Genomic DNA, 26080 nt, shown 5'->3' on the forward strand with positions numbered 1-26080 from the left:
AAATTGCTGCATTACAGACGTACGATAGCGTATTTTTATTAGTTTTGGACATTTTTAATTGCGGAACCCACATTTATCATCAACAATTAAATATGCATAAATAAAAAACTGTACCGGAGTATTACATGTATAAAATTTATCAAAGATACGAGATTTGTTTGTCATGCACTTGTACGCCATTACGCGTAACGTCATTAAACTCTTGCGACAATTAGTTGCATAATCCCGATCGACCTGGTGGATCTGCCGCATCGCATCGTGCGCAAGTAATAAGATTACGTTAATTGTCATCGCGTAAATTTAGGAATTTATGAAAGAAAAACTTAAATGTGTCGAGAACAAGTCCAGAAGTAAAACGTCGAGTTGATAAAAAACTTGTGGAGCATTATCTCATATGCCTACTATCGATCATCGCGAATCCCGTGACTGCGAATGAATTATTTAAGGAATCGCATCTCTAAAGAGAAGTTGCTGAGTTTATTTATGCGCGGTGACACGCACATCGGAGCGACTGCCGAAATGTACAACACAATATAAATTATGGTTTATGATTGTTAAAATAATCTTTACTTGGCGCATATAACCTCTAATTTCTCCTCTTTTTTTCAGTACTTTTCAATACTTTGTTAATTATACGCTTGCAAATAATATTATCTCATATTTAAATCCCGAATACAAAACTAGAATAAGACAGAACGTTTAAGGCTGAGCTTTAAATGGCCGGTGCACGAGTACTACAACGTATATATTCACATGTTTCTATAAAAATCTTTAAAAATTATCAATAATCCACGAATTAATTAACAGTAACCGTGCTGTTCTTAAAAGCTTTTTTAAACATTTCACTTACCAACACATTTGTTATTTAATTAATTTCAATACAATTCACATTCTCTTTAAATATAATTATATTTAATATCCCAATAAACTATTGACGAATCTTATTAGCAAAATTCAATAATCAAGATTTTATGTTGCTGTTATTATACAATCTCTCGATAAATAAATTATACAAAATCGCTTATGCCTATCGCTTTATTAAGAGATAGAAACGGCGAGAGGCGTGGGAGTTTTATTCTTCGCAGAAGATTAATTATCGATTTACCTCTTTCGCCTTTGTCCCCTTTTTAAAATAACTCGTTCGTATTGCAAGGTATATACAGCAAGATTGTTTGTAAAGACCCAGGCCGAGTTTTAACAGAGTGATTAATTTAGATTTTTTTTTTTAGATACACAGGTAGTCGCTGTGCATCTTGTTTACGTTCCTGAGACGAAATTCAAGCAAGTGCTAAATAAGTACGGACATATAGACTCGCGTTATAAACGTTCCTACTTGCTTTCCACGCGTAAAAACGCGTGTGACGAAGGACAATAGGGAAACATCTTTCGTCAATATTCAATTCCCGATGCGTGACAAAATGCGCACACGTGCGTGAAACAAAGCGGAATGAAGGAGAGGCAGTGACGGCGGTGAACACGTATGCGGCACGACGCGCGGAGATCGCAATACTCGCGGCGTGCAGATTATATTCTCTTCTCTTTTCTCTTTTTTCTTCATCTCGCGAGGCAGCTAAGCCGGCTTACCGCGCGCGCGAATCGCACGCGCGTATAACCCGGGCGAGCTGAAATCGCGTATTTAAAGCGATGCATACGCAATTGTTGACTTTGAATGTTGAATACGCAAACGAGCCGCCAAGCGAGCACACCGCTGTCAAGAGTTATGATACGAGAGGCGCGCGCGAGGTAGAGAGGTTTTAGAAGACGAACAAGATCGTGCGCGCAATGCGGAAAATATCGATGCCAAATGATATGCGGATCATTGAGGAGCGAAAACATTTTTGAATATTATTTCGCAAAATGGACTCTCGTTAATCATTCCTATAATGCTTCTCATCCGCCCGTGATAAAGCAATGAAAATAACTCACACGTCCGAAGAGGTGAAACATTATCTTACGCGACTATCTCTACGTATTATCAGCATAGCTATAGAGCGTATCATTTGCATAATTGGAAACAATGCTACACTTAATGTAACGCGTGTCCCGTTAATTAGCGAAGAGTTAAAACGTTCCGCCGCACGGAAGGGGATCGAAATAAAAAACTCGCGTTCTATATTGCGTTTCTTCAAACGTTATCTATCATAAGAATTCCACGTTGATCAACTCACTGGAACGAATTCTGCCGTGCTCTTTGTTTTTCCGCACCGGCGAGTGAAATCTGCGATGGGATTAGCGTATGAACGAAAATTGAAACGTCTAATTGTCACGTCTGCCTGCCGCGACCGAGCACGGAACGTTCTTTTTAAAGCGGATGTACAGCGAGCTCGTCTCCTTGCTCCGGAGACGGCGAAGCGAAAAAGTTTCGGTCTCTCGGCGAGTAACAAAGAATAGCGTTCGCTATTGTCTCGCGGAACCCGTATCTCTGTACCTTATCACGGCGCTAAAGCCTAGCCGGAAGATAACGACTTGAAAGGTTCGCAAGGTGCACGCATCGGCAGGATTAACAATCCTCACAGAACAATCCTTACCGCTTACCCGTCGTGCCAATGCATACACTATGGACAATGATGAATTGTGTTTGTATCCTTTGCAAACGATTATCTTGTTAAGAGGTGGATATATCCGACACTTGGATTAGTTATAAACATAATTTAAATAAATAATATTGTTAAACGTAGACCGTGGAGATCGGAAAATGCATAAATATGTATCGCAAATGACATTTTTTTTTTACGTAAACCAAACATTTTCATAACCTGCGGGAGATCATTCCAAACGTTGTTACAGAGAAAGAATTCTGGAAAATTCCAAACGTAATCTAATTTGACGTGACAGCCGGAAAGATTAAAGCAGTGCGGCGATACTGCCGGAGATACTTTCTAAGTAAAAAATTGAATGTTTCTCGTAATTGAAATAACGGTCCATCAAGCTAATTAAAAGTGACAGCCGCGAATATTATAAAGAAACGTGCAGCGTATCCGTGACTATTCTAAAAATAAAATTGCATAAACGAGAGATGCAGGATATCATATATCTTTAATCTTTCTGCATACAATATTAACTGCGCCGTTACGAGTGCGCTATCAAATGAAGCAAGAGTGTAATCAATGACGCATACTGGCTCGTTATGTCGCTCGCACGAACTTCGAGCAAACATTACCTACGTGGCAACGAGATCTAAAGGGAAGAGTTTCTCTAATATAAGGAGTGAAACGTCATTTTTTTTAAGAGGCACAAAAGGGCCGCAATTCCAGAGCTAAATAAATAAGTCGCCCTTCTGCAAAAAAATGGCGTGTCGTTCGTTTTGTGAAATTAACTCATTAACACCGCTGACCCGTCGTGCCAATTCATATACGTGGACAATAATTAATTACGGTTGTACCCTCCTTGCGAACGGATATCTCGTTAAGGAGGCTCTTACCCGGCTGCTCTAATCAATGTAGCAACCGAAAAATTATCATTAATAATTGGTTATAAAATTATCGGAAAATTAAATAAAAAAATAAATGATGATTTTTACATAGTGTAAGAGTAAGTTATATGTTCTATTAGTGTAAATATTAAAATTTATACAATAAGTCAGTTGACTACGTCAGTGCTAAAGAGCAGAATAATAACATGCGCGTGTTACAACGTCGTCTGTAGCAGTCTGCAGCTAAAGTGAGGTGTAGCCGTGTAGCGTTGTAGCGATTGATGCGATGAAGAGATGGAGCCAAAAGAAAGATATAACGTGAGAATGCTGAGAGGGAAAATGAAAGGAAAATTCTCGAAAATAAAGGTTGCAATGTCAATGCGCGAGAGAATAATTATGCCGCTACCATACAGCGCAGAGAAAAGACATGTGCAAGTGAGGTTAGAAACTTCGCGCGATTTTGACACTCGGAAGATCATTCGCCTAACCTGTCGTACGTCATATTAAAACTACAATATCTTTTATAACTCATCGTCAACACCAAGTTTTCTTCTTATCATTAGAAAGATTATTCTTTTAACTACAATTCCTTAGTTTTTTGTTTACCTGGCTCGCAAACTTGCCAAGAAAATACATCACTTCCGATAAAAATTTTAGTGTTTACCATATGCCCTGTGTTAAAAATGCGAATTTCAATACTGATATTTTTTAAATTTTTATCGTCAACCTATGCTAAAGTTTTGGGCATCGGTTCGTTGTGGTTCACTTTACAACATAATTTAATTTCATAAAGATCTGTCGTTTTATGATCGAGGTAAGAGCCTCCTTAAGAGAAGAATATATCCGACACTTGAATTAATTACGAACCTATTTTAAATAAATAATATTGCTAAATGTAGGCCGTGGAGATCGGGAAATGCATAAATATGATTAAATATTTAATTAATTGTATTTAAATTAAAGTTGTATGTATGTCAAAGGATTAGACTTTTATCTCATCATAATCATGGTTTTATTTTCGTTACCATAACCACACACAACACGAATAATTATTATAGCTTCTTCCTAGAAACGAGAGATACGCACGTGCGAGTTATTGGAGCATTTAATATATAATTATTCAATTATGAATCGCGTGCTGGACATCAGGGAGCAATTAATCATGAATTCAGTAAAACACTCGGAGCGTCACCCTGTAAATTTGTTCTTGTCAGCACGGCAAGACGATATATATAATCAGTTCTTTTTTTCACAAAATATTATTACACGTCTGACGTGTTGTATAAACTTGTCATGTGATACCAGATGATTCAAGATAATGTTGTGAATAACAATTTGATGATAACTTGAGATGCGATGTTTAAATAGTCATTCCTAAATCCTAGAAAAGATAACGCTCATAAACTTATATGATTTCCCTGAATTCCGTTTATTTGCAAGGATTTTATCATTTTTTTAATGCAATTTACAGAATGGCATCTTTTCGATTATAAACCGCTCCTTTATGCACAAATGCTACGAACACTCACCAACTTGGATAATTAAAACAATTGTGATAAACGAGTAGAACGAGGAAAATGAGTATACACTTTTCTTAGTCACAAGCAAGAAACTCAACCGTCTTCTTTCGCGATAAAAACGTGATGACTTTTCGGAAAGGTAAATTATTCATCCGCGATTTACGTGAGCAAAAATGTTAAACGTTTTCTTCAACTACTCTTCCACCTTCGTTCAGCTAGAATACGTATGGAAGAAATTTCTTGTCGTAAAAAAAAAAAAAATAGAACGGTGAGTTCCATTATAAAAGTTTTACAAAGATTGGTGCTTAAAACGCCCTGGCCCTTCGGTCGTGAGCCCTCGGCAGATGTTTCACCACCCCACCAAGCCGCACGGGGAGCCACGAGAACGACCCCCGTCGTTGCATTTATGGTTCGTTTGGGGATCCTGTACCGAACACATGTCGGGCACAGGCCACGGCGAGCTGGACGGCGTAAAACAACACGGCAATAACAAACGTGAACTCGTTTCATTGTGCTCATGACGCGCAAACTGTCGGTCCCGTCCTTTCAGAAACCCCATCAAAGCCGTTTCAATCGATTAAGTCGCGTAAGGGTGTCGCCTTTAATGCACCACAGAATTAATTGAATGCGGTGTTGATAGAACATCATTCTTATCACGAGGCGATTGATTGCTTTTATTGTTCCATCGATTTCTCGTGTTTTCTAAGTCTCCACAAAAAAATTTCATTTACGAATCATATCGTAACGTTATCGTAACAGCTTTATAATAGCAACAGTCGAAATAATAATTATTTTGACAATAATCGACAAATGAAATAGATACATAATCATACTTTAGATTGCGTCATGTTATCATACATCAAGAGACACGGTAGTGTCTCGCGCCAAGTACACGCGAAGCGAGACCGCACCGTGACTCTTTTACGCGACGCGATTAAAGAGTATTCCGGGACGTGTTTTATACATCACACCGAAAAAAATCATATTTTTGATTTTAGAACAAAACCCTCTAAAGCTTTCCTCTAATCGAATATTCTAAAAAATTTAGAATATTCTTCTTTAAAAGTCTCCTGTTAAGAACAGTTTCTAAAATAAATATTTTAAAATGCTACTTCGGTGATCGGTTAATGCGGGGTCAAATGACACTCGCGCTCACGCAAGCTCGTATATTGCTCGCGCTCCGCGCTGTAGTATACGGTGGTGATATCTGATACGTAACCTAGTGCTGTTCTTAAAAAATAGAAGAAGTGAAAGAGTAGCTGCTTCAGCATAATTTATGTGAATTAATCAGCCGTTTTGAGAGTAAGTACGAATTGGAATTCTTGTGAAAGTATGTAAGTGTGAGTATCACATAAGTATCACATTTTATTATATTACAGTTACATTGTTGAGCGGGATATTATGTATTTTGCTGCTTTTGTTGAAATGTATTGCATGTTTGATTATTTGCTGTAGACGAAAAAATAAATTCAATGCGGAGATTGACAGTTCTCACGCAAAATTTGATTAGAGAACTTATCCCAGAAGTTGGCCTTCGGGCAGACTTCGAAGACAGCTTGTTAAATCTAAAAAAGAATACCGCATCAGCAAAGGTATATTATAGTATCATGCATGAATACATGTGGATAATTATTTATATTAACGGATACTTTGCCTTAACCTTAATTTATATATGTTGCAAGGATATTAATTAATGTACGTGTTTTAATGGTATGAGACCGGTAATTAAAACAAAGTAAACATTAATCAACATTCTTATAACATATATAACAAGGTCAAGATCATCGGCGATGAGGTGTTCGTTAACTCTAGAGAACTAACATTAGATATCAGGAACATTAAAGTTAACGCGTAGTTGTCATTTTGATGACCATTCTATTTTGCTTTAAAAGAAGATATTTATTGGTATTTTTTAATGGTTAATAATATAAATGTATTTCTTTCAATATTGTAAAGAAACAAAGAAATTCTGATCTTATTTAACGTCCATTGTTACGTTTAAAACAACATTTTGCTTTGCTTTCTTAGCTATATACATTTTATATTTACGCGTCGTGTGTGTTAATTTTACGAAGTATTAGCTTTCAAATACATGTTATTATTTCTATGTTTGTACATATTAATAAAAATTTTCTGTCATAGATTGAAGAGAGTTATACAAATACAGAGAGCTTAACTTTGAAAGACATTGATGAGATATTTATTTTAAATATTCAAAATAGTGAGTTTGTGAATGAGGAGGAAAACTTATTTCCCGTGTTGCAAGTCGAGTCATGTAAAGAAACTGATCAGGTAAGAACTACTAACTATACCAAAACAAGTATTCGTCTAGCATGTGATATCTCACTCTCAGCATGAGCTATGTATCTCTGTTGTTGATAATATAATATAATCATGAATCATGATACACATACATGATACGATACAACTTTTATGAAAAATACTATCAACTTTAAGGAGTTCCATGCTAATCTACCAAGTCTGACTTTTTTAATGTTTTCCTATTGTCAATACTATTTTTATAATAGGTAAATCAGCTAACCAAGTAACTTGTCAAATTGCTCAGTACGTTGATGGTACGGAGCTTTTCGTTTTTTATTTTTGTAACTTGTGTTATTCTGTTTTTAAGGCCGTTCAGAAAAAAGAGACAATATCTAAAAGTTCGGAAACTGGGAGTTTTAAAGATTCCAGAGCTGGGAGCTCAATATCAGCACAATCTGACACTGACAATGAGAGCGAATACTCAACATCTGGTTAAAAAAGGAGCAGATTAAAGTCAAATTATGAACCAAGCAAACGTTTAGCTACTTTTAAGGGCCTTGCTCACTTGAAAGAATTGGTGTATATGTTCTCTCTTAATTACTTTGCACATCTTTAATTTTTGTCTGTTTTTAATTATTGTTTATGTTTTCAGGATCTTGAAACATTTTTAAAGACTTATGACCTAAAGTCAGAGGCAGCGGTGGATAATTACAAGCTGAAAGGGACGCTAAATGAGAGGGATCGATCTTCAATAACAAATGCTGTAGTTCATGAGATGTTGAAAGTGAATTATGTGTAAGTACTAATAATGATTTTTGAGGAATATCTGTGTTAGCTGGTCCAGTATATGTTCTCATAAAAGTTAATGTTTACTCTTTGTGGAATTGCAGACCATCCCAGTTTGAATATGCAGAAATTGTGAAGAAGAGACTGTGTTCTTTTTCCCTCTAAAGATCCAGTAAACTACTGTTGTTTATAAATATTATTGTCAATGTATCTAAACAACTGCAATCTTAGTGAAAATTTCTTTTATCTCGCAGGCTATTTATTACATTCCTTCTGACACAACGCATAGGAAAATCCCCAGGGTAAACTACCTAATAAAATAAAAAATATTAAATACAATCTCCAAAAGAAGGACGCTGGAACCCTCCACCTTTCTTCTTCTTCAGTGCAATGTGTCTCGGAGGCACTGGAAAGGACAAAGATTAATTATTAACCCGGGTAAGCTAGAAGGTAAAGTTTTCTTTTTATTCACATATTTCTAGAATCAAACTAGACCACAATTATAATACTATTGAGTATTTTTTTATTTATCTTAGGAATTAATTCATAGTGTTTTAAAAAAGTTGTAGCGTAATTATAGAAATTATTAGTAGGCGCTGAATTAAATTTTGCCTTTAAATAGCAATCACCCTGCCATAAAGACTGCTATCACATGTCTGAGACATGAAAGCCGGGATTCTTGGCCTCAATTGTTGGCGAATTGGTCAGTGACGCATGCCTTTAGACGTAAAATCTTGTTGGAAACAAGACCAAGGGCTCAGTGTGAAGCCAGTAAAGATCAACAAAAAGACAGGGATGAAAATGAAAATATATTGCTCATGTGGGGTCTGATGGGAACACTTATGTGACTTTTAGACATATATTGTAGTTGTAAGATTATTTGTATAAGTGATTCATGTATCTTTTATTTTAACGTTTCTAGAGTTATATGTTATTTGACAGATATTTTGTATATAAGAATTATACAAAATACGTTTGCATAATCCACTTGTCTACTTTTGGCATTTTGTATTTTCTTTCCATCTTTTTAGCTTAAATACAATGAAAGAAGTAAGGAACTACACAGGAATTAAGAATAAAGATTTAAATAAAATAAGAATAAGGAATATCCTTATCTTATTAAAGTCTTTATTCCTAATTTCTGTGTAATTCCTTATTTCTTTCATTGTATTTTAACTCTTAGAAGGGTACCCTTTCTTAATACATTTAAAGGATATATGTATACTATATTATTAGAATATATTCTATTACTAAGCTACTTACTCATATTAGAGGTATCTGGTATTTTCTAATTCATTAGAATATTTCATTATACTACCTATTAGAGGGAAATCCTTTCACCTTTAGGATATTGTACTTGGCGCTTATTTTAGTGGGAAATACTCTGTAGTTTATCGGATTATTCTATAATGTAGAATATGATTTTTTCAGTGAGGTATTACAGGAAAGAATTTACAAATTGCAATTCGGTTTTAACATGAATATTTTTTATTAAGCGGTCTGATAAATCATGGCATACTTTCTTTGTAAACTTTTTGAATTTTTGCAATATCTTCAAAACTGAAGAAAATATAGTACACAAAAGTGTGCTGTGACGCCATACTTCATATAAGAAATGACGTCATACCTTTTGAAGTTGCCGTCATCAAAGAAACTTTAGCAAGCTATAACTTTCTCAAATTTAGGTCTTTTTTTTAATTCAAAAAGTATTAAAAATCGGCTTAGATTCTCTACATTAATTATGGATACCGCTTAATAAAAAAAAAAATGTTAAAACCGAATTGAAGGGTATACAGGAGAAAAACGATCAAGTCTATCCGGAGTAATTTCTGAGGGTTCGAGAAAAACGCAAGTTTCAAGACATCAGATATCTTTGGATATCAATTGAACAAAGTATTAGATAATGAATATCAGAATGCAGTGTTTACTTAATGTTTACATTGGATTTAGGTTGGATTCTGATGGTTTTTCCCCACAAGCATGTGGATTATGATAGCTTTTATCTCTCGGCCTTGTTTCCAATGAATTGTAACTGTTCTTGATCAAACAGATAAGAATTATGAAAGTTCTTTGAAAATACCACAAAATAGTATGATCAGATTAATTTCGACAAAAAGTGGACTTTGATCGTTTTTCCTCTGTACCCTTCAATTATACAGGTGATTCTTTGACAGCTTTTGGATACCTTTTTTTTTCTATTGTCCAATACAGTACAAGCATGCATATTTGTACTACGTTACTCGCGTGATTTTCTACCCCGTTCATGTGGGGCAGGATAAAGCCGTTACCGTCAATGTACAGTTCAACCGGCATGTCAGCGAAAGGGTGTCCGAAAAAAAACCGGATCTTTTTTTCTTTCGATGCATACAGAAAGCGCTTTCAACCCCCGGATGCAAATATTCCGCTCGCAACCCTCCGTGTGACGAGCAGTCTACGCTCTACCTATCTGGAGGCCCGATATTTCCGCAATGGCGCGTCACCCCTTCCGGTTGCGCAAGTACAACATCAACGGCGATCCATCGCAAAAACGTCCCACGCGGAAATCCCGCGCCGACCGCGTCGAGGCCGCGATAAGAGTTCGTGACAATGAAACGGATCCTCTGGTAACCCTTTGCGTCTCGGAACGATTTTCTATTCGATCCACGCGTCGCCCTTCCGCCCACGTTCTACCTTCTTTCTCCCCCCCCCTCTCCCCGTCGTCGTCGATCCGCATTGTCGTCTCCGTCTGCGTTTCGCAATTCACGCTCTGAGCTCTGAGAAGGCTCTGAGACGGAGCTCCCCCGCCCCGAAGACGTGGCGGCGAGAGCACATGTGTACCGGCGCGGCGCGGCGGCAGCGTTGCGGCTGCGGCGTTGCGGCGCCGCGAAATATGACGGGCTGTACGTGCCATGCCATTACGTGCGCCCGGATTTCGACGATCGGCCGACCGCTCCGCTCCGCTCCTGTGGAGACAGTCAGTCGTTTCGAGGCTGCCGAGTTGACCGGGTGTCTAGTCGAGAGCTGGTGGAGAGCCGGGTTGTTCCGCGCTGTGTATCTCTCTCTCTCTCACACACACACACACACACACACACACACTCTCTGTTTTTCTGAAACCGTCATTACTTTTCTTTCACGCCTGCCCGGTGTCCCTTCCTTTGTCGGCCGCCCCATCGAGATTTCGACGACGAAGGACCATGGCGAGTACCACGATCGCGACGATTGTACTGCTGGCGGTGATCCGTAAGTTCGATGTAACGCAGTCGTTTTATTATACGTTTGGAACAAATATTTAGGATATTATTCGAACGGGGTAAATATTATGTCTCGCATATCGTGCTCCAAAAATAAATTGATATAAAGACGGATTTGTGCTAGTCGAACACTGTTAAATATTAAAGGATGAAATTTCAATCAATGCCTTAAGATAACATTTTGTTGTCGAAATTTATTATTTTAACACAAAACAGTATTATTTAAACTCCATTGATCTAATTAAATTAACATTGTTTTAATTAAATTGACGACATTTTTTTTTCAATGGAGCAGTGGTGACCTACAGGAATAGTTAAAAATGACTCAAATTGAGGATAATGTAACACTACGATTTAACAGTGAGTTGCACGCAGTTGAACGGTTTACTTTTATTACGAGGAAAAGATGGTTTCCTGGAGTCAATTAATTATTAATGAACGACTTAGATTCCTGTTATTTTATTAAGAATACCGAGAGAGCTCGCGACGATATATTATTAAATTAAGTCAGTGTTGTTCGTTATTCCAAACAGAAACACCGTCTCGCACGTTAATAAGATATATCACTCAGGTGAACGTTGCTCCGCATAAGAATATTAGAGACTCCTCGTTCGGTCTCGAGGGACGGTATACGTGGCGCAAAACCTAGTTTGTTGACAGTTCGCTGATGTTCGAACATATAACAGCCGCTACGTTCCAGGCACGAGAATATAAATCACCATGCGAGAAACGGTCTTTGGGTCGTTTGCAGGCAGTTCGAAATGGAGCTCCGCAAAACCGGACGTCGTGTATCGATCCTATTTTAAAGCCGCATCCTGGCACGACGGTTACGAGCCTGACACTTAGCAGATCGTGAAATCGAGAGATCTGGAGTATCTTTCTCGACCGCGTAAAACCGTGGCCTCGCACTCGCCTCACGCGCATTGAAAAACCAAACGCTCCTCTAATAGACGTATCGATTTTCTTTTTTTGTCGCGCCACTCCTCTCCTCGCCATCTCCTGCTCAGCAGGAGCTTCTTCGAAGGTTAAGTCGTGTGAGTAAAGTTTGCGCCGAGCGTAAATCGGATGGAGCCTTCGAAATTTGGCCGAGAGAGCTTAGCGACTTCTTAGTCTCGCGTTCGGAATTCCCTATTCGATTCCGCGAACGGAAATCGGACGAGGTTCGGAAAGTTGATTCGCGACGAGACAATGAAATCGACGATGGACCGTCGCCGACCTGGACGAGCGAGTTGCTCAGTGGATCATGACTTCACGATCGAGGGGCTTTTTATAGATCACGTCGATTCAAATGTCCCGGCACGTTCGACGTCGCGGCGAGCAAATGAATAATTTTAATGGAAAGCCAAGTCCGTCAAGTAGGTAGAATAGAAAGTTTCGCAATTTAAATCAATTCGCGGCATACAATGTCCCAATTAAAGGAGAGCAGGGCGTGAAAGGGACTTTATACACGGAGCACGGTAACGAGGTCTGAGATGCGGAGCGGTCGGAGCAACTTTCGGTTAACGCCGATTGTAGTCAATTAAGTTGCCTTTCGCTCACACCTCCGCCGATACGCAACAACAACAACCTTTCCCAAAGGATTAACTCAATCGCCGTCTTCCAAGCTGATAAGGGTGGTTCCCCAGGATTTGGAGGACGCGGCTTGTCGGAACGGGTGACACATAATAAATCCTCCTCATCTCGATCCGTCCCTCAATCGATCGCTAATAATAATCTCACGGTGACGCACGTCGGCCGACATATATATGTCCGCGTGCTCGACCAGGCCTTTAGCGTCTTACATTAAATTAGCCCTTAATTTTAGCCGCCGCCGCTCGATTACGCGACGGGTGCACAATTAATTTCGGGATACACACATACACACACAGAGGCAATATTTACCGTACACACGAGCGTCGCACGTTTGGCTTCCTTCCGTCGGTTTGGCTTTCCTTCCTCCTTCCTTCTCCGTAAGTAGGTCATAAGACCTATCGCACATTTTCCTAACTCCTTCGTTTTTAACGTACGAAAGTACTTTTCTCTTGTTTCCGACATACGAAAGTGTGGAGCAACTGATCCTACAGCGAAACAATTACGCGATCGTGTTTGCTATTCAAATGGGAGCAAATATTTTTCAAATGCATTTTTCTGTTGTATCAATACCTGTCGCTAGAAGGGAATGCAATTGGTATACCTCTCAAAAGGCATCCTACGATCCTGGTATCCACGCTAGCACGGCTGTTGCTTATAAAGCGTCCGCAAAAATAGATTAATGCCGTGACCATGGCGATGGTGGCATGTAACTTACATGCCGTGCAAAAATAGTACGAAAATAAACTGTTTTTAGCGCAACTTTGCTCCCGTCTACGACCGCGGTTTATGTGGTAAGCGCACAGGGCGGAAAATATAAAAATAGGGCTAGCATAATTCCTTCTCGTCGAAATTTCGATCGTATATGCACGAATTTCGCAGTGATAATTTCACGAAAGATGTAAATATTTGTGTAAGAATTCAGGAACGTCCGTCTTTAAAACCGATAAAGGAGAATACTTTTCGCTATTATTACGAGGCTATTATCGATAAAGATGGAAACAGCCGCGTGACACGCGCAAACAATTAGCTTACGGAAAATTAAAACTCTCGTGACGTAAGTGTTTCTCATTACGAAAATGGATTATGTAGGCAGGGTGACCAGCCAGGCGGCAGTTAGTTGTCTATCTGAGCCTAGTAACGACCCTGTATTTTTTGGCGAATTTACATTTCAAGAGAATTGTACACGTTTCAAAATGTCGAAAAGATGCTTGTTTCCTGCGCAATTGTTGTACGTAAATGTCACAATGTCGCACATAAATAATTCGCGAGCAATATTATGATGTATGTCGCAAGCCTTCATGACGTACACTCAGATATACATTAACGTAGAAATAACAACATTAAACAATTTTGCATATTATATTTCGCTGTAGCAGCAAAATACGTTTACTAATAGCGACGAGAAGCAGGACTTTAGTCATTGATTGTACGAACTGGAGGGTGGGAGGGAGTACAATGACTCGTCGTAAATAATTATATCAAGACGTGCTAAACGGTGAAAAAAGGACACAACAAGTTGGCATTGGATCGTGATGTTATTACGCAGCGAGTTATGAAGCTGTATTCGCGATTTAAACGTTTAAATGCTTGAACTCCTCGCAAACCAATTATCGAGGAATATTCCGAAACAAAGCAGAATCGCATTTCAATGCCATATGACCGTGTCGTAATCTACAACCCTGGTCCACCGGTTTTATTATCATTTCGACAAAGGAGATATACTTTATGTATGCGGAGATATCGCGGAGATAGGATTTCGTTCTTCTTATCTGGAGCGAAGAAAACTGACAATGAATCACCATCGCGACGTCGCTGTTTGATCATCACCTGAGCAGAGCTTATTTGAAATCATACAGTTTATATGAGATGGAAAAAATACGCGCTGATAGAAGCGTGTTTATCCGCGATAAGCGGAGCAGAGCGCTCATCGTTCGGTTGCATGCTGTAGCTAGGGTAAATGGTACACTTGCACTTCTCCGATATCTGGCGAGCGTGTCCGAGCCGGCGTAAATTTGACCGAGATGTAGATTGGAAATTCACCGGCTTCGTTGTAAATGCGGTCGTTGACTTTGGCAACGGGAGCCGGGAGCGCAGCAACGCTTAGTGAATCGATTATGTGAATCGCGATCCACGTTCGAGCGTAAACGATTGAGATTGGAGCGAAATCATTGTCGCGTGAGAATCGACATGGTCTATTAGGTTTCGTTAAATAAAAAGGATCTAATTTCATAGAGAGAGATAGAACAAATTTTTTATACGCTATCATGCAACCGGCTTAAGCACAGTGCACGTCCGTCATAAAACGATAAAACGAGAACACCTATCTGTCTGATAATAGTGTTTTCTCTCTTTTTTTTTGTAGGCCAAGATAATTCTCATCAAATGATCCGTCCTATCTCGATCTTCGTCAAGTCGCGATCGGTATTTAAAAAAGAATCACCCGAATTTATTATTACGCCGTGTATGACGTCTGTGAATTTGCCCGGGTAACCATATCCTCCATAATTAATCGGTTTGTTCGAGTTTCTAGTGAGATTTGGTATCAAATATGATATCAATATCCTACACGTGTAAGCCGAGGTCAAATTCCAAAACTTCGTCAAACTTTTACGCTCGACGGAATCCACAATGAAAGTTTCTTGGCCTAAACCATTAAACCTTGATTTGAAGCATTAATCCGAGGTCTTTATAAACTCTTCCTGCCTTGGTCCTGTTACATTGATATTATAATATAATACAACGCGCGTGTGGTATACGAATTATAGAGTATAGTACACCCTCCGGAAATCAATCGCGATCTGTTTGTAAGTTAAATTAATATTGGTCCTGTTACGCCGCAACGGTATTGAATACGTTCCGTATTGCGTAAATCCATAAAATGGTCCATTCCACTGGCGCGCGAGTGGTCAACATCTGCTGATACCGAAGTGGCACTTCTGACGGCAGCACAGAAATTTACGCGAGACCTCGATAAACGTTGAAATAATCAATTTAGAGAAACATGATACATCGCACTTTATCTAAAAATATATATGAAATATACACACGCGCGAGTTTAAGTTTAAACAGCTCGAAACAAGTGTGGCAGGTGGCCCGTAAGCTATTTGTCGTGCGGTACGCGTTATTTGTTTATCATCAGCCTATCAATATGTTACATTTGGTCTCATGACGCGCATAAATCATTCCTTGATTCGCGCAGTTTGTGCGCGCCACAGTTCGTAATCGCTACAGTTTGTAATGATCTTTAACACCTGAAACTTTATTCCTCGTCTTCGAAGATGATCGAGTATCAAGCCATAAATTACTGCCAATACATCTACAATTATTTAAAATCGAGAATTCAGAAACATCGATTTTCGAAGAATACAATTTAGAAAAAAGTTAAAAAGCTATATGACTATACTTTTTTCAATTTTTATAAAGACTAGAAGTATCGGTTACATCGAAAAAGTTACTCTCTGATCCCCATAAAAAGTTTCAGATAATCCGCGACCTAATCTGCATCTCCGTGTAGAGCTGGACTTGACTGACACGAAATTCCGTTACGCAAATCCGAGATATCAAAGTTCAATCAAGATATCTACGTTCAAAATTTCAGATTGCTGTTCTCGACCGGTCGATTTCCTTACCTTGATCGAGACTTAAGTTCCGCGGCCATAAGTCACGCTTTGTCAGCCGGGGCTGACTAAGGCGAAACGTGAAACCCGCACGGGATCCGCCTCGCCGGCGCGCGCGCCGCGGCGAGACGATCCGAGCCATCGAAAACGCGTTCCGAAGCGGAAGAGAGATCGGTGGTTATAGTCGCGGCTATTTGCAAACTCTACGGGGCGCGGTGACGCGTGAAAGATGCTTTTATGTAGGTATGCAGGGCTACGAGGGGCATCGAGTTCTTTTGTATCGCGAAAGGCAAGCCACGTTGAGATGGCGGCGCCTGTTCGCGAGGCTGCTGGGAAGCACCGACTCGATATTCCCGTTGCGTTCTTCGTCATATCCTCGCGATACCCGTCGCGTCGGTGTATGCGAGCTAAGAAAATACAGCTACCGCGATAAAGCGCCGCTCGAATCGTTGCGCAGCTGAAGGATGGCCGATACATCGTTCACGACGTTTGACATTCTCCGGCGAGGCGAGCACGATAAGGCTCGATACTCGGTTTGGAGAAATATCGGAAATCGCCAAGACAAAATTCCGCAGGGACGGGAAGGAAACATTTTATTTTCTGTAATTTTCCAACGTGTACATACGGGGGAATACGGCTATATCATGTCATTTATTAACGGAGCACGATACTTTCCAGGAAGATTGATTTCCTTGATGCAATATCGTTCTCTTCCTTTCTTTTTCTAATTTCTTTAAGTGTAAATATACATATATCCATCACTCGAGTGAATATATTATTCGTTGCCTTAGCCTCGAAGTTAAAATCAATCCATCAAAATTAATAGAATTTCTATTTTCAATTTAAATCAATTTGTTTTATTTTGCAAACATATGATGGGTATTTCCACTTGTACAAAGTTTTATTGCCGCCTTATCGAAACTATCATGATTGTTTTATTGCACCAAGTTGTACATTACGCACTCGACGTCATGCCTTTATTTAACAAGTTGAACATTTCAACGGATCGATGAAGACATTAACGGATATATCGTTAATATCCTAATGGCCTAATACATAAAGATGCATCAGTTTGAGCGTATTACTTAAAGGCGTTATGCATCGCATACCATGATTGGTTATTCGTTGAAAGCAACAAAGCAGCTTGATCTGACAGCTTGACAGTTTCACATTCGACGTGTGTCCATAAAGTTAAAAGATAAAGAACAGATTATGCCATTCCAAAAAATGAAATATTCATAGATTTAAGTGGAATTTAATGCTAATTTGAATGCTAATTTTGGGTTTAAATTAAATTTAATGTTCTAATTTATGCTTTACAAAAATCGTATAAATCATTAAATTGTAATATTATGTAATAAGAATCTAGTGCAAATGACCGAGCGGAAAAACGTATAACCGAATACGTGAAGAGTGAACGAGAGGAAACGTGAATATGCGAGACTAAAAAGCACGTAGTTTGTAAAAATGAAAATGCCTGCCGAAGATAATTTAAATTATAATAATTAATAAGAGAAAACGGAATTCTAAAAATATTCTACTTAAAAGAGTATCTACTATATTTTGCGAAAATTTCATGAATTGTATTAAATGATATACCTAAAATATTTGCGAATAACTACACTCATACATATCGTAATATTATATACTCATTTTTCGTAGCCAATCCTATTGAAAGAATTTAATTCAGATTATTAAACTTCCAAAAATCAGTAAATTGTTTTTAAAAAAGAGAAGTTTCAAGAATCATAACTTCAAAGATTCGTAGAACTTTAAATTTAAAAACTCGAAGATCTGTAAAGTGATAGGAGCACATTATCAATGTAGGTCAACAGTATGTTAAAAATTGTGGAAACTTCTATTGTACCGAGATATTTCTGGCATCTGACATACATCACACTATGCATGCGTTTCGAAACACGTTTATTTTTATCGTGTAGACTGTAGCGTAATATCTCTTCTGATATAAGAAAACTTCCAGACGCGACGATAAAGCTCACGGAAAACGCGGTGCAATGACGTGTCGCGTTGTTAGGAAACGTTACACCTCGAAAGAAGATAGACGATTAATCGTCCGGCCGATTAGTTCGCCCGAGCCTCGGTCGAGGATCAGCTCAATTGCCACGATCTCATAGCGTTCGGTCGCACGAGCGGACCTCGACCGCTCGTAACAAAAAAAGAAAAAAAAGAAGGCCCGCTCTTGAGATTTTCCCCCGTGGTCGGACCGGTTCGAGCACAGTGCGGTCTCTGTGCGGGATCGCCGGACCGGAAACGGCCGTTTCGAAGACATTGTAGCGGCAATATGCCTGCCAGAAGGGCGAAGAGCTTAGATTTTTGGCGAGGACAAAGGGGCGCAGGGGCGTATCTATAAACGGTATATGTGTTTCTCTCGAGCGAGTCAGACGTCTAAGAAAAAACTTTCAGATATTCAGAAAAAAAACTTGCTCTTTCTAAATGAAACACCATCAGGCGACGAGGATCGAAATGAATGTAACATGGCGTGACTAGTTGAAATATGATTTGCTGAGTCATCCCCTTGGTATCGTATGTCTAAGCACACGTTAACTCTCCGTACGAATGTCATTACATTAAACCGGGAGTGGCCGCTAACTTTGTTACGGTATCATTACTCGACAAATGCAATTCGCTTACCTGCAACAGTTCTTCCAGCCATAAGCAAATTATGCAACGTATTCTTTCTCGCTCTCTCACAAATGATGGATATTTTCCAATAATGGGGTCTCTGTATGCGTATCGTTTTCGATATCCCTCTTGCTCATCGCGGCGTGAATTTCATAAAAAGATGTAGAATTTCTACACAGAGACATATACGCAATCCTATACGGGTATGTTCAAATAACGACGATTATTAGGCATAAAACAAAGTGCAATGGAAATGTACGGGCAAAAGACTGCTATTAATGCTTAAAAAAAAAAAAAATTGGCACAGCATCTCTCTATCTGCTCGGTGTGAGTCCGGATTCACCCCGTGATCGCTGGACCGGAAACGAGTCAGCTGGAATCATTGGCGCGGCTACGTGGCTAGTTATCGATTTTTCGCGAGATTTCTTTTTTCCTTTCAGAGAGGTTTGCAGAAAATAAATTCCGAGCAACTTAACGAGCATAGTAATTTAATCACGCTAACCTGCGGGCTACGCAGGGAAAAAAGGCTCCCCGCAAAGTTTTCGCGCTTCACAAGCTGCTGGTATAGACAAGGAACAAACACTGCCTTCCGATTGTAAGCTGATTAGCCGTTGGAACTTTCTTATTACGGTCGATATCGGTATTAGACTTTAAATGACACGCCCGCATTGTATAAGCATAACATGTCTATAGAACTTTTATCATTTTCTTCTCTCTCTCTCTCTCTTTCTCTTTCTCTCGGGGAAAGCAGAAACTTTTAATCCAAATATTGAGAAAAGGTAGTAATTTAATTTGTTACGAAAATATTTGAAAGTACTCTTACCTCTTTGTGAGATTCTCTGCCAAATTAAAAAATAAAAAGCAATCGTTTTTTAGCGGACCTCACCTCTATGACGCAAGTCGGTTGTGTTGATCGTTTATAAAAAAAAAAAGATATCAAAAGGGCTCGGGCGGGAAGGCCAATCGCAATCTGTTCGGAGGGGTCACTCGACGTGCGCTTTGCTCGCCACATGGCCCCCGGAATGTACCGGAAATGATCTAATCCACTGGGGAAAGAGAGCCGTGGAATTTTCCATGAAGGCGCGACGACGTAAATCGACGCAACTCGGTTATTAATTCATCCCGACTACGTATGGTCGCCGACCGTGTACGTACTCGTTGCTCCACGTGCAATCGGTACCTATCTGTGCCACTGAGCAAATCAGCGCAAACAACAAAAAATAAAAAAGAAACGAAAGAAATATCCACGCCGTTGCGAGGAGCAATGTATATCTCTCGCCCGGCGAGATGACCCCAGGATTCGCGCGGTCGCTCGTTCCCAACTAATCGCGACGGTTTCGCGAAACGCCGCTAGCCGCTAAGACGACGACGGTTAGGGGTGGAAGCCGCTCGTAATGAACGTGACAAATGAACGTGATTATATCGATCGAACGTCACAATAGGAGGAGCTTCTCGGTCGTCTACGGTTGCCGCGTCGCGCGAGGAATTCTCGAGTCCTCGCTCAATTATGGAAGCGAGCTACATCGAGTATTGGGTCATGGGTCGCGGCGGTTTCGAGAATATACCGAGATGAGGAAGGTCAAGTCCGTGTGTTGCGCGCGAATGCGAAACGCGGTCCCGATAATAACAATCAATGGGTTGTTTTTTTATGTTCCAGAGGCTGCCATGTGCAACAAGAACTGCTCGCGCGTATGCTATCCGAGCGAGTTCTTTCCCGAGCTCAAAGGCAATCTCACGAAGATCGTCTGGGCGCACGCTGTGAACAGTATGGCGGAATTGGAGAAGGCACTCTCGTCAGGTAGGTCGATGGGGCAGTGCGATCGACAATGCGCGACCCCGGACTTCTATTCGTTCTTCGTTTATTGCCCTCGAAAGCTGAGGAGTAGTGAGGAGACAGACGACGCTGCTCTGGTTATTCTCGCGTGTTCAAATACCGCCGGCGGCCGGCGTTGCCGGCGACGTCGGTATTGCCTAAGATATTCCTAGTTTTCGTGGTTTCAATAGACATGCCTTGGATTGTTTTTAGGTAAAAGCGGGTCAAAAAATTTTTTTTTAATTTGACAATCGAAAATTAAGCGACCCAACTGGCCAAAAATTCCTCTTCATTGAACCTCACGACGTTTCGAACATAATTTGATACTTTTCAAGTGAGAGATTGTAGAAAATCAGCAAACATGTACGCAACAAACGTCATACGTCGCCTGACGTTGTGCCCTAACTACATCGTACGTCAAAATAATAAAAATGTAAATGAGATAATCGGAACATCTTGTCCATTATATCCGAGCCGTGTCATGGTCAAAGTCACAATGATTTGTCATTGTTTTTAATTTGAGACGAAATGCAGACATTATGTCACTAAAGTACTAGCTTCGAAGTTAATTTCAAATATCAAGCTGTGTTTTAACTCGATATCTAAATTACGGCTAGCACGGTTCGTTGCGTATTGGGAGTAAACCGTGTACCTATTATTAATCACGGAGCGGACACCCGCGGGTGACATACGTTACTTTTAGTTGCTTTTTTATTCAATTTTCCGCTCTGCCGGCGAAATCCGTGACTTGGGAGATTTCGAACGAAGCAACGTTGCAATTTCATATTAAAACGATGTACACAAAGATCGACATCCAAGAAATAATTTCATAGACATTAAGGAAATTTGCTTTCGAGGCGCTATCGCTCGAGGGTTAATATTAGCATTAACGCTATCTACGTCAATAAAATTGCAAAAGATAATAGTTGTACGATAAGATTTTCTAAATGATCGCCGGGCAGTGATAGGCTTTCGCAGATTTGACGAAAGAATAGCAACTGAAATTGCAATATGAAGCAATTTAGATATCTATCTAACCACGAAACTATTTACAAACGTGATAAATATTTAATATTGAGTAATGTCGCGAGGTACCTGTCGGAAGGTAACCTCCGCGAAAATGTCGCGTTTCGATGGCAATGCTAATTTACCGCGATCGAGTTCGCGACTGCCATCGACCGTCAACGTATTATTAGTTAATGAACTACGTGGCATTTCGCTGTCACATACGCACGGCTCTAGCCTTCGATGCTTTTTGTGTTTGTCACTTTCATGGATATTCCCATATATCAATATCGTCCGATTGTGCGACGCCTTTGTATGCACAACCCGCATACGATGACACGTATTTTTACATCGGCGCGCTTTAAATAATAGCGGCATGTCCTTGAAAAGTGCACATCCAGAAATATCGACAGCGAGGGAAAGAGCTTCACGCGCGCGGCGCGGCGGCGCGTCTGTATCCTGCATCCCCCGAGATTTTCTTTCACGAGGCTTTTCACGAAGCGCGAGTCCGTGTAAAATATAAGTCGCGTCGAGATCAATCTCACGTTTTTCGACAGCCACTTTTCCCCTTTGACATGCGCGCGCATTTCGTATGACGATCCCGAACGAATGTGCGAAACTTTTAAAAGAAGATCCTAACTCTCGAATTTAAATTTTCTACCTCCGTGCACGACTGGATCCTCATAGATAAGTCATTTGTACGCAGTCACGTCTGACGCGAGTTTTTTCGAAAAGAACATCCGCGCCTCCGCTGAATTTCAATGAGACGTCAAGGTAATCGCAGCTGACGGTCACAAAAAACGAAAGTCCGATCCTCGTTGTTCAATTTCGCGGCCGAGCGCATCGCTCAATTATGAAAAATCGTATCAAAATCGCTAGAGCCGTCGCGCGTCTCTAATAAATCTTCCGCGAATCTTTTTACTATGTCGGAAGAACGTTCATCACTCTGTTCATAATCTCCCGCAAATCTGTCTCGAAGCGCGACGTCGCTTTAATACCCGGTAAAAAAAAAAACCATCGCGATTTTGCAAAGCAAAAACGTCCCTTCGGTGCCAAGCGGTCCTCTGAAGCGACGTGAGCCTGTCGCTTCGCCTTCGGTCTTGGAAAAGCCAGAGTTTTCAGTCGTTGGAGCGTTAAACGCTGGCGGATATGTGGATCCGGCAGTCCTCCAGCCTCTTTAGGCGTGATCGATATTCGCCACACGTGTGTATGCACATACCCGGAACCCTCCCGCCCAACCGGTCGTCTCAACCACGGCTGCTGTCTCACACTCTCGCGCGCGCGCGCGCGCACACACACAGAGACACACACACACGTACCCGCAGACAACCGACTTTCTTTTTTAAAGGGGACGTCATGATGCTGGAGGCCGACGTCGTGATGGGCAAACTGAACAATACTACCAATTCTACCGAAATCCCAATAATGGCGCATCCGCCGGCCACGGAGAGCGATCTGTCACTCGAGGAGTTTCTCAATATCAGCAACAAAAACGGCAGCAAGGGCATCAAGCTGGACTTCAAGTCCAATGAGGCTTTCGAGAGCAGCAAGTCTATCCTAACAAAGTTGCGACCAGCCGTGCGTATACACATAAAAATGCATCGCTCGATTATCTGGAACGTAATTAAGCAAGCGTAATAAATAAAAAGATATTTGTTTGTCCAGTTGAAGTACCCCGTTTTCCTCAATGCGGACATTCTTGCTGGACCGGTCAACGCTAATACCACCGCTCCGCTTAATGCAAAAGATTTCCTGAAAGGAGCCAACGATACCATACCGGAGGCTGTTCTCTCCGTCGGTTGGACTACCAGGTAAACAACTATCGGCATGCACGCTGAACAGAGTAACAGCAGTTTCTAATATGCAACCTTGTAATTAATCAACCGTATAAGCAAAGAAATATATATTATGACCCTCACAAGATCTCTTATAAACAAAAGGGGTTATAAATATAAAGTCCCTGAGAGAGAGGAGATAATTCAACTTAGCGTTAATGGAATACCATATTGAACGCACGTCAATATTAAATACGTGCTTTCAATATGTCGTATTAAAGACGTCAATATATTATAACGAGAACGTCTGAGGGCTCGGCAGATAAATAATAAAGAGAAAATCTTTAGATTCAATAACTAAAAAAATCACTATTTTCATGATCCATAAGATTCTAGTTTTTTACATTCTTTTTTTTACAAATACAGCAACGTGCAAAGAGAATTCAATTCTCCTTATTCGATCTATTATACTAACAACTAAAAGCTAATGTAAATTTTCGCCTAGCCGCATGATGTGTGGATTGAATCTCAACGATTCCGTCAATATTTCAGGTACGGAAAGGAATTCAACATCACCGAGGGTCGATACACCACGGAGCAGCTGAAGAAGATGGTCGATACTCTCAAAGAGAATCGTGTCACCCAGCCGGTAACTTATCCCGTACGAGCTGGCCTCGCGGCGAACGATATCGATGGCATAAACGCGTTGTTGAAGAACACAACGTTCGCTAACGCGACCCTGACGATCTGGTCGTCGGAGGGCGATTCCGTCGACGCCGCGCAACTTTCGAAACTGATCAGAGAAGTGGGAGTCGACAAGGTCTACGTGGACGTGCCGAAGGACTTGAGGAGCAAGCTCAACCTCTCGGGCGCGTCCGCGATGACATCCGCGGTGATGATGAATTTGGGCGCGTCGCTGGCGCTCTTGGTCCTGTCGAGGATGCTGTAAGGTCGAAGACATAGAGTAGCAGACGTAGACTTGCGGTGAGATTCGAGAAAAGGGAGCCCTTCGTTTCGGGGGCGGGGGAGGGGGGCCTCTCGATAAAGAAACGAAAGTACGAGCGAACGACGAACTCCGATAACGATCGCACGCCGTGAATATCGTTTGATCGCCATCGCGATTGTTCAGTCGGTTCTTCGTCCGATTCATCGGCTACATTTCTTAAGACGTATACCTCTCACGACATCCGATGTTCGCAGCGAGATATTTTCCACGCGAGATTCCCTATTCCGAGAAAGAATAATATGCCCGTTTTTTGCCGATACAATTTGTACTTAAAGAAATTGTTCAAACGACACACAAAACACAAGCCGATTGTATAAAACTTTCTTTTTTAATATATCTGACACAGTAAGTAACGTAAAAAAAAAATAACGCCTGCGTATGTGTAGGTAAACGCGTTTCAATTATATGGAGAATAAATAACTTTAATACCGTTGATAAACACAGTAACGCTTTACCTATTGTTAATTAATGTCTAAAAAGTTTCTTAATATTATATTATACGTATGTTAAATAAAAATCAACTGATAAACGTAGCAACCACACATACACGCAACCGATATGAAGGACGCGCGTCTCTGACAAATTGCCCCGAAATTTTTTATTAAAGTACAAAGTACAGCGAAATGGAAAAAGGAGCGCACCGTACGTGATTTCGTATCGAGTACTACTTGCCGTGCGTGCGCACACTCGTGTGTTTAATGTCCCTTCGTAATGTTCACCACCCTGTACCTGCGTTTAACATATCTCCGATTTAGGTGCAGCAACAAATTATATTAGTATATCTATGTAAGCTACGTATATTAAAGCCAAAGGATTTAAAAAAATGCAGTATACAATGCGAGAACGCATTGCGTTTGATAATGAGTCAATAAAATTACGCAAAATTATCGAGGAAATTCACTCGTATTCATTTATCCCGAATTACCTCAAAAGAATATATTTTTTTCAATAAATAAAGATCAGATTATATAAAGCCTCAAGCCTGAGGTAAGCCTACAAAAATTAATAGATAGCAATCTTGTAAGATCGTGTCGCTCTATGTGTAACAAATTAGTAGAACAAAATAGCTATTGTTTGCTAATTCACTAAGGCGCCTGCTTGCGCCATTGTCGTATATAATTACCTGTGAAAATGGAATGCAAATACCCGACGCGTAGTCGCTACAAGTAATCTAACAGATTTGTCAGAAGGAATAATCGTACGCTGTAACAATGGCATTCTCTCTTATGCTGATGTCTAGATTTTACCTAGCAGCGCGGTAGATTTATGTGCATTTGTGTGACATTGAATATTAGAGTAGACCGCGCTCTGTTTATACATGATAACTACCGTTTTTTTTTTAAACCTTTATTTGTCGTTTCCATTTTTATGACGCTGTAAAGACTATTACAAAGACCCGCTTTCTTCATAAGCTATACCGGCTGCGCGGAATGTTCCCG

General features: G+C 40.3%; 1 protein-coding gene and 1 long non-coding RNA gene across 3 annotated transcripts in view; one reads left to right on the forward strand and one right to left on the reverse strand.

Annotated features, from left to right (window-relative positions):
• The window catches only part of LOC139820086 (uncharacterized), a 95490-nt gene that overhangs the window by 12188 nt on the left and 57222 nt on the right, over positions 1-26080 (reverse strand). The gene's annotated exons all lie outside the window — the stretch shown is intronic.
• Positions 194-25537, forward strand: LOC139821154 (protein FAM151B). Of its 2 annotated transcripts, none has more exons than XM_071791987.1 (5): positions 194-266; positions 20700-20840; positions 23209-23438; positions 23526-23671; positions 24188-25537. In XM_071791987.1, the coding sequence occupies exons 2-5, from the start codon at positions 20708-20710 to the stop codon at positions 24582-24584; spliced, it is 906 nt and encodes a 301-aa protein (XP_071648088.1). In that variant the 5' UTR covers positions 194-266; positions 20700-20707; the 3' UTR covers positions 24585-25537. The 2 variants fall into 2 exon arrangements, with proteins under 2 accessions (XP_071648088.1, XP_071648086.1); XM_071791985.1 differs by lacking the exon at positions 194-266 and adding an exon at positions 10873-11199.

The sequence above is a fragment of the Temnothorax longispinosus genome, chromosome 10 (genome assembly GCF_030848805.1).
Source record: "Temnothorax longispinosus isolate EJ_2023e chromosome 10, Tlon_JGU_v1, whole genome shotgun sequence".
NCBI classification, from domain to species: domain Eukaryota; kingdom Metazoa; phylum Arthropoda; class Insecta; order Hymenoptera; family Formicidae; genus Temnothorax; species Temnothorax longispinosus.

Bases quoted from the DNA above. Each gene is read 5' to 3' on its own strand.
- LOC139821154 (XM_071791985.1), top strand. From the start codon at position 11,154: ATGGCGAGTACCACGATCGCGACGATTGTACTGCTGGCGGTGATCC. The intron at 20,841-23,208 runs GTAGGTCGATGG...TCTTTTTTAAAG, and splicing joins GGAGAAGGCACTCTCGTCAG to GGGACGTCATGATGCTGGAG. The intron at 23,672-24,187 runs GTAAACAACTAT...TCAATATTTCAG, and splicing joins TCCGTCGGTTGGACTACCAG to GTACGGAAAGGAATTCAACA.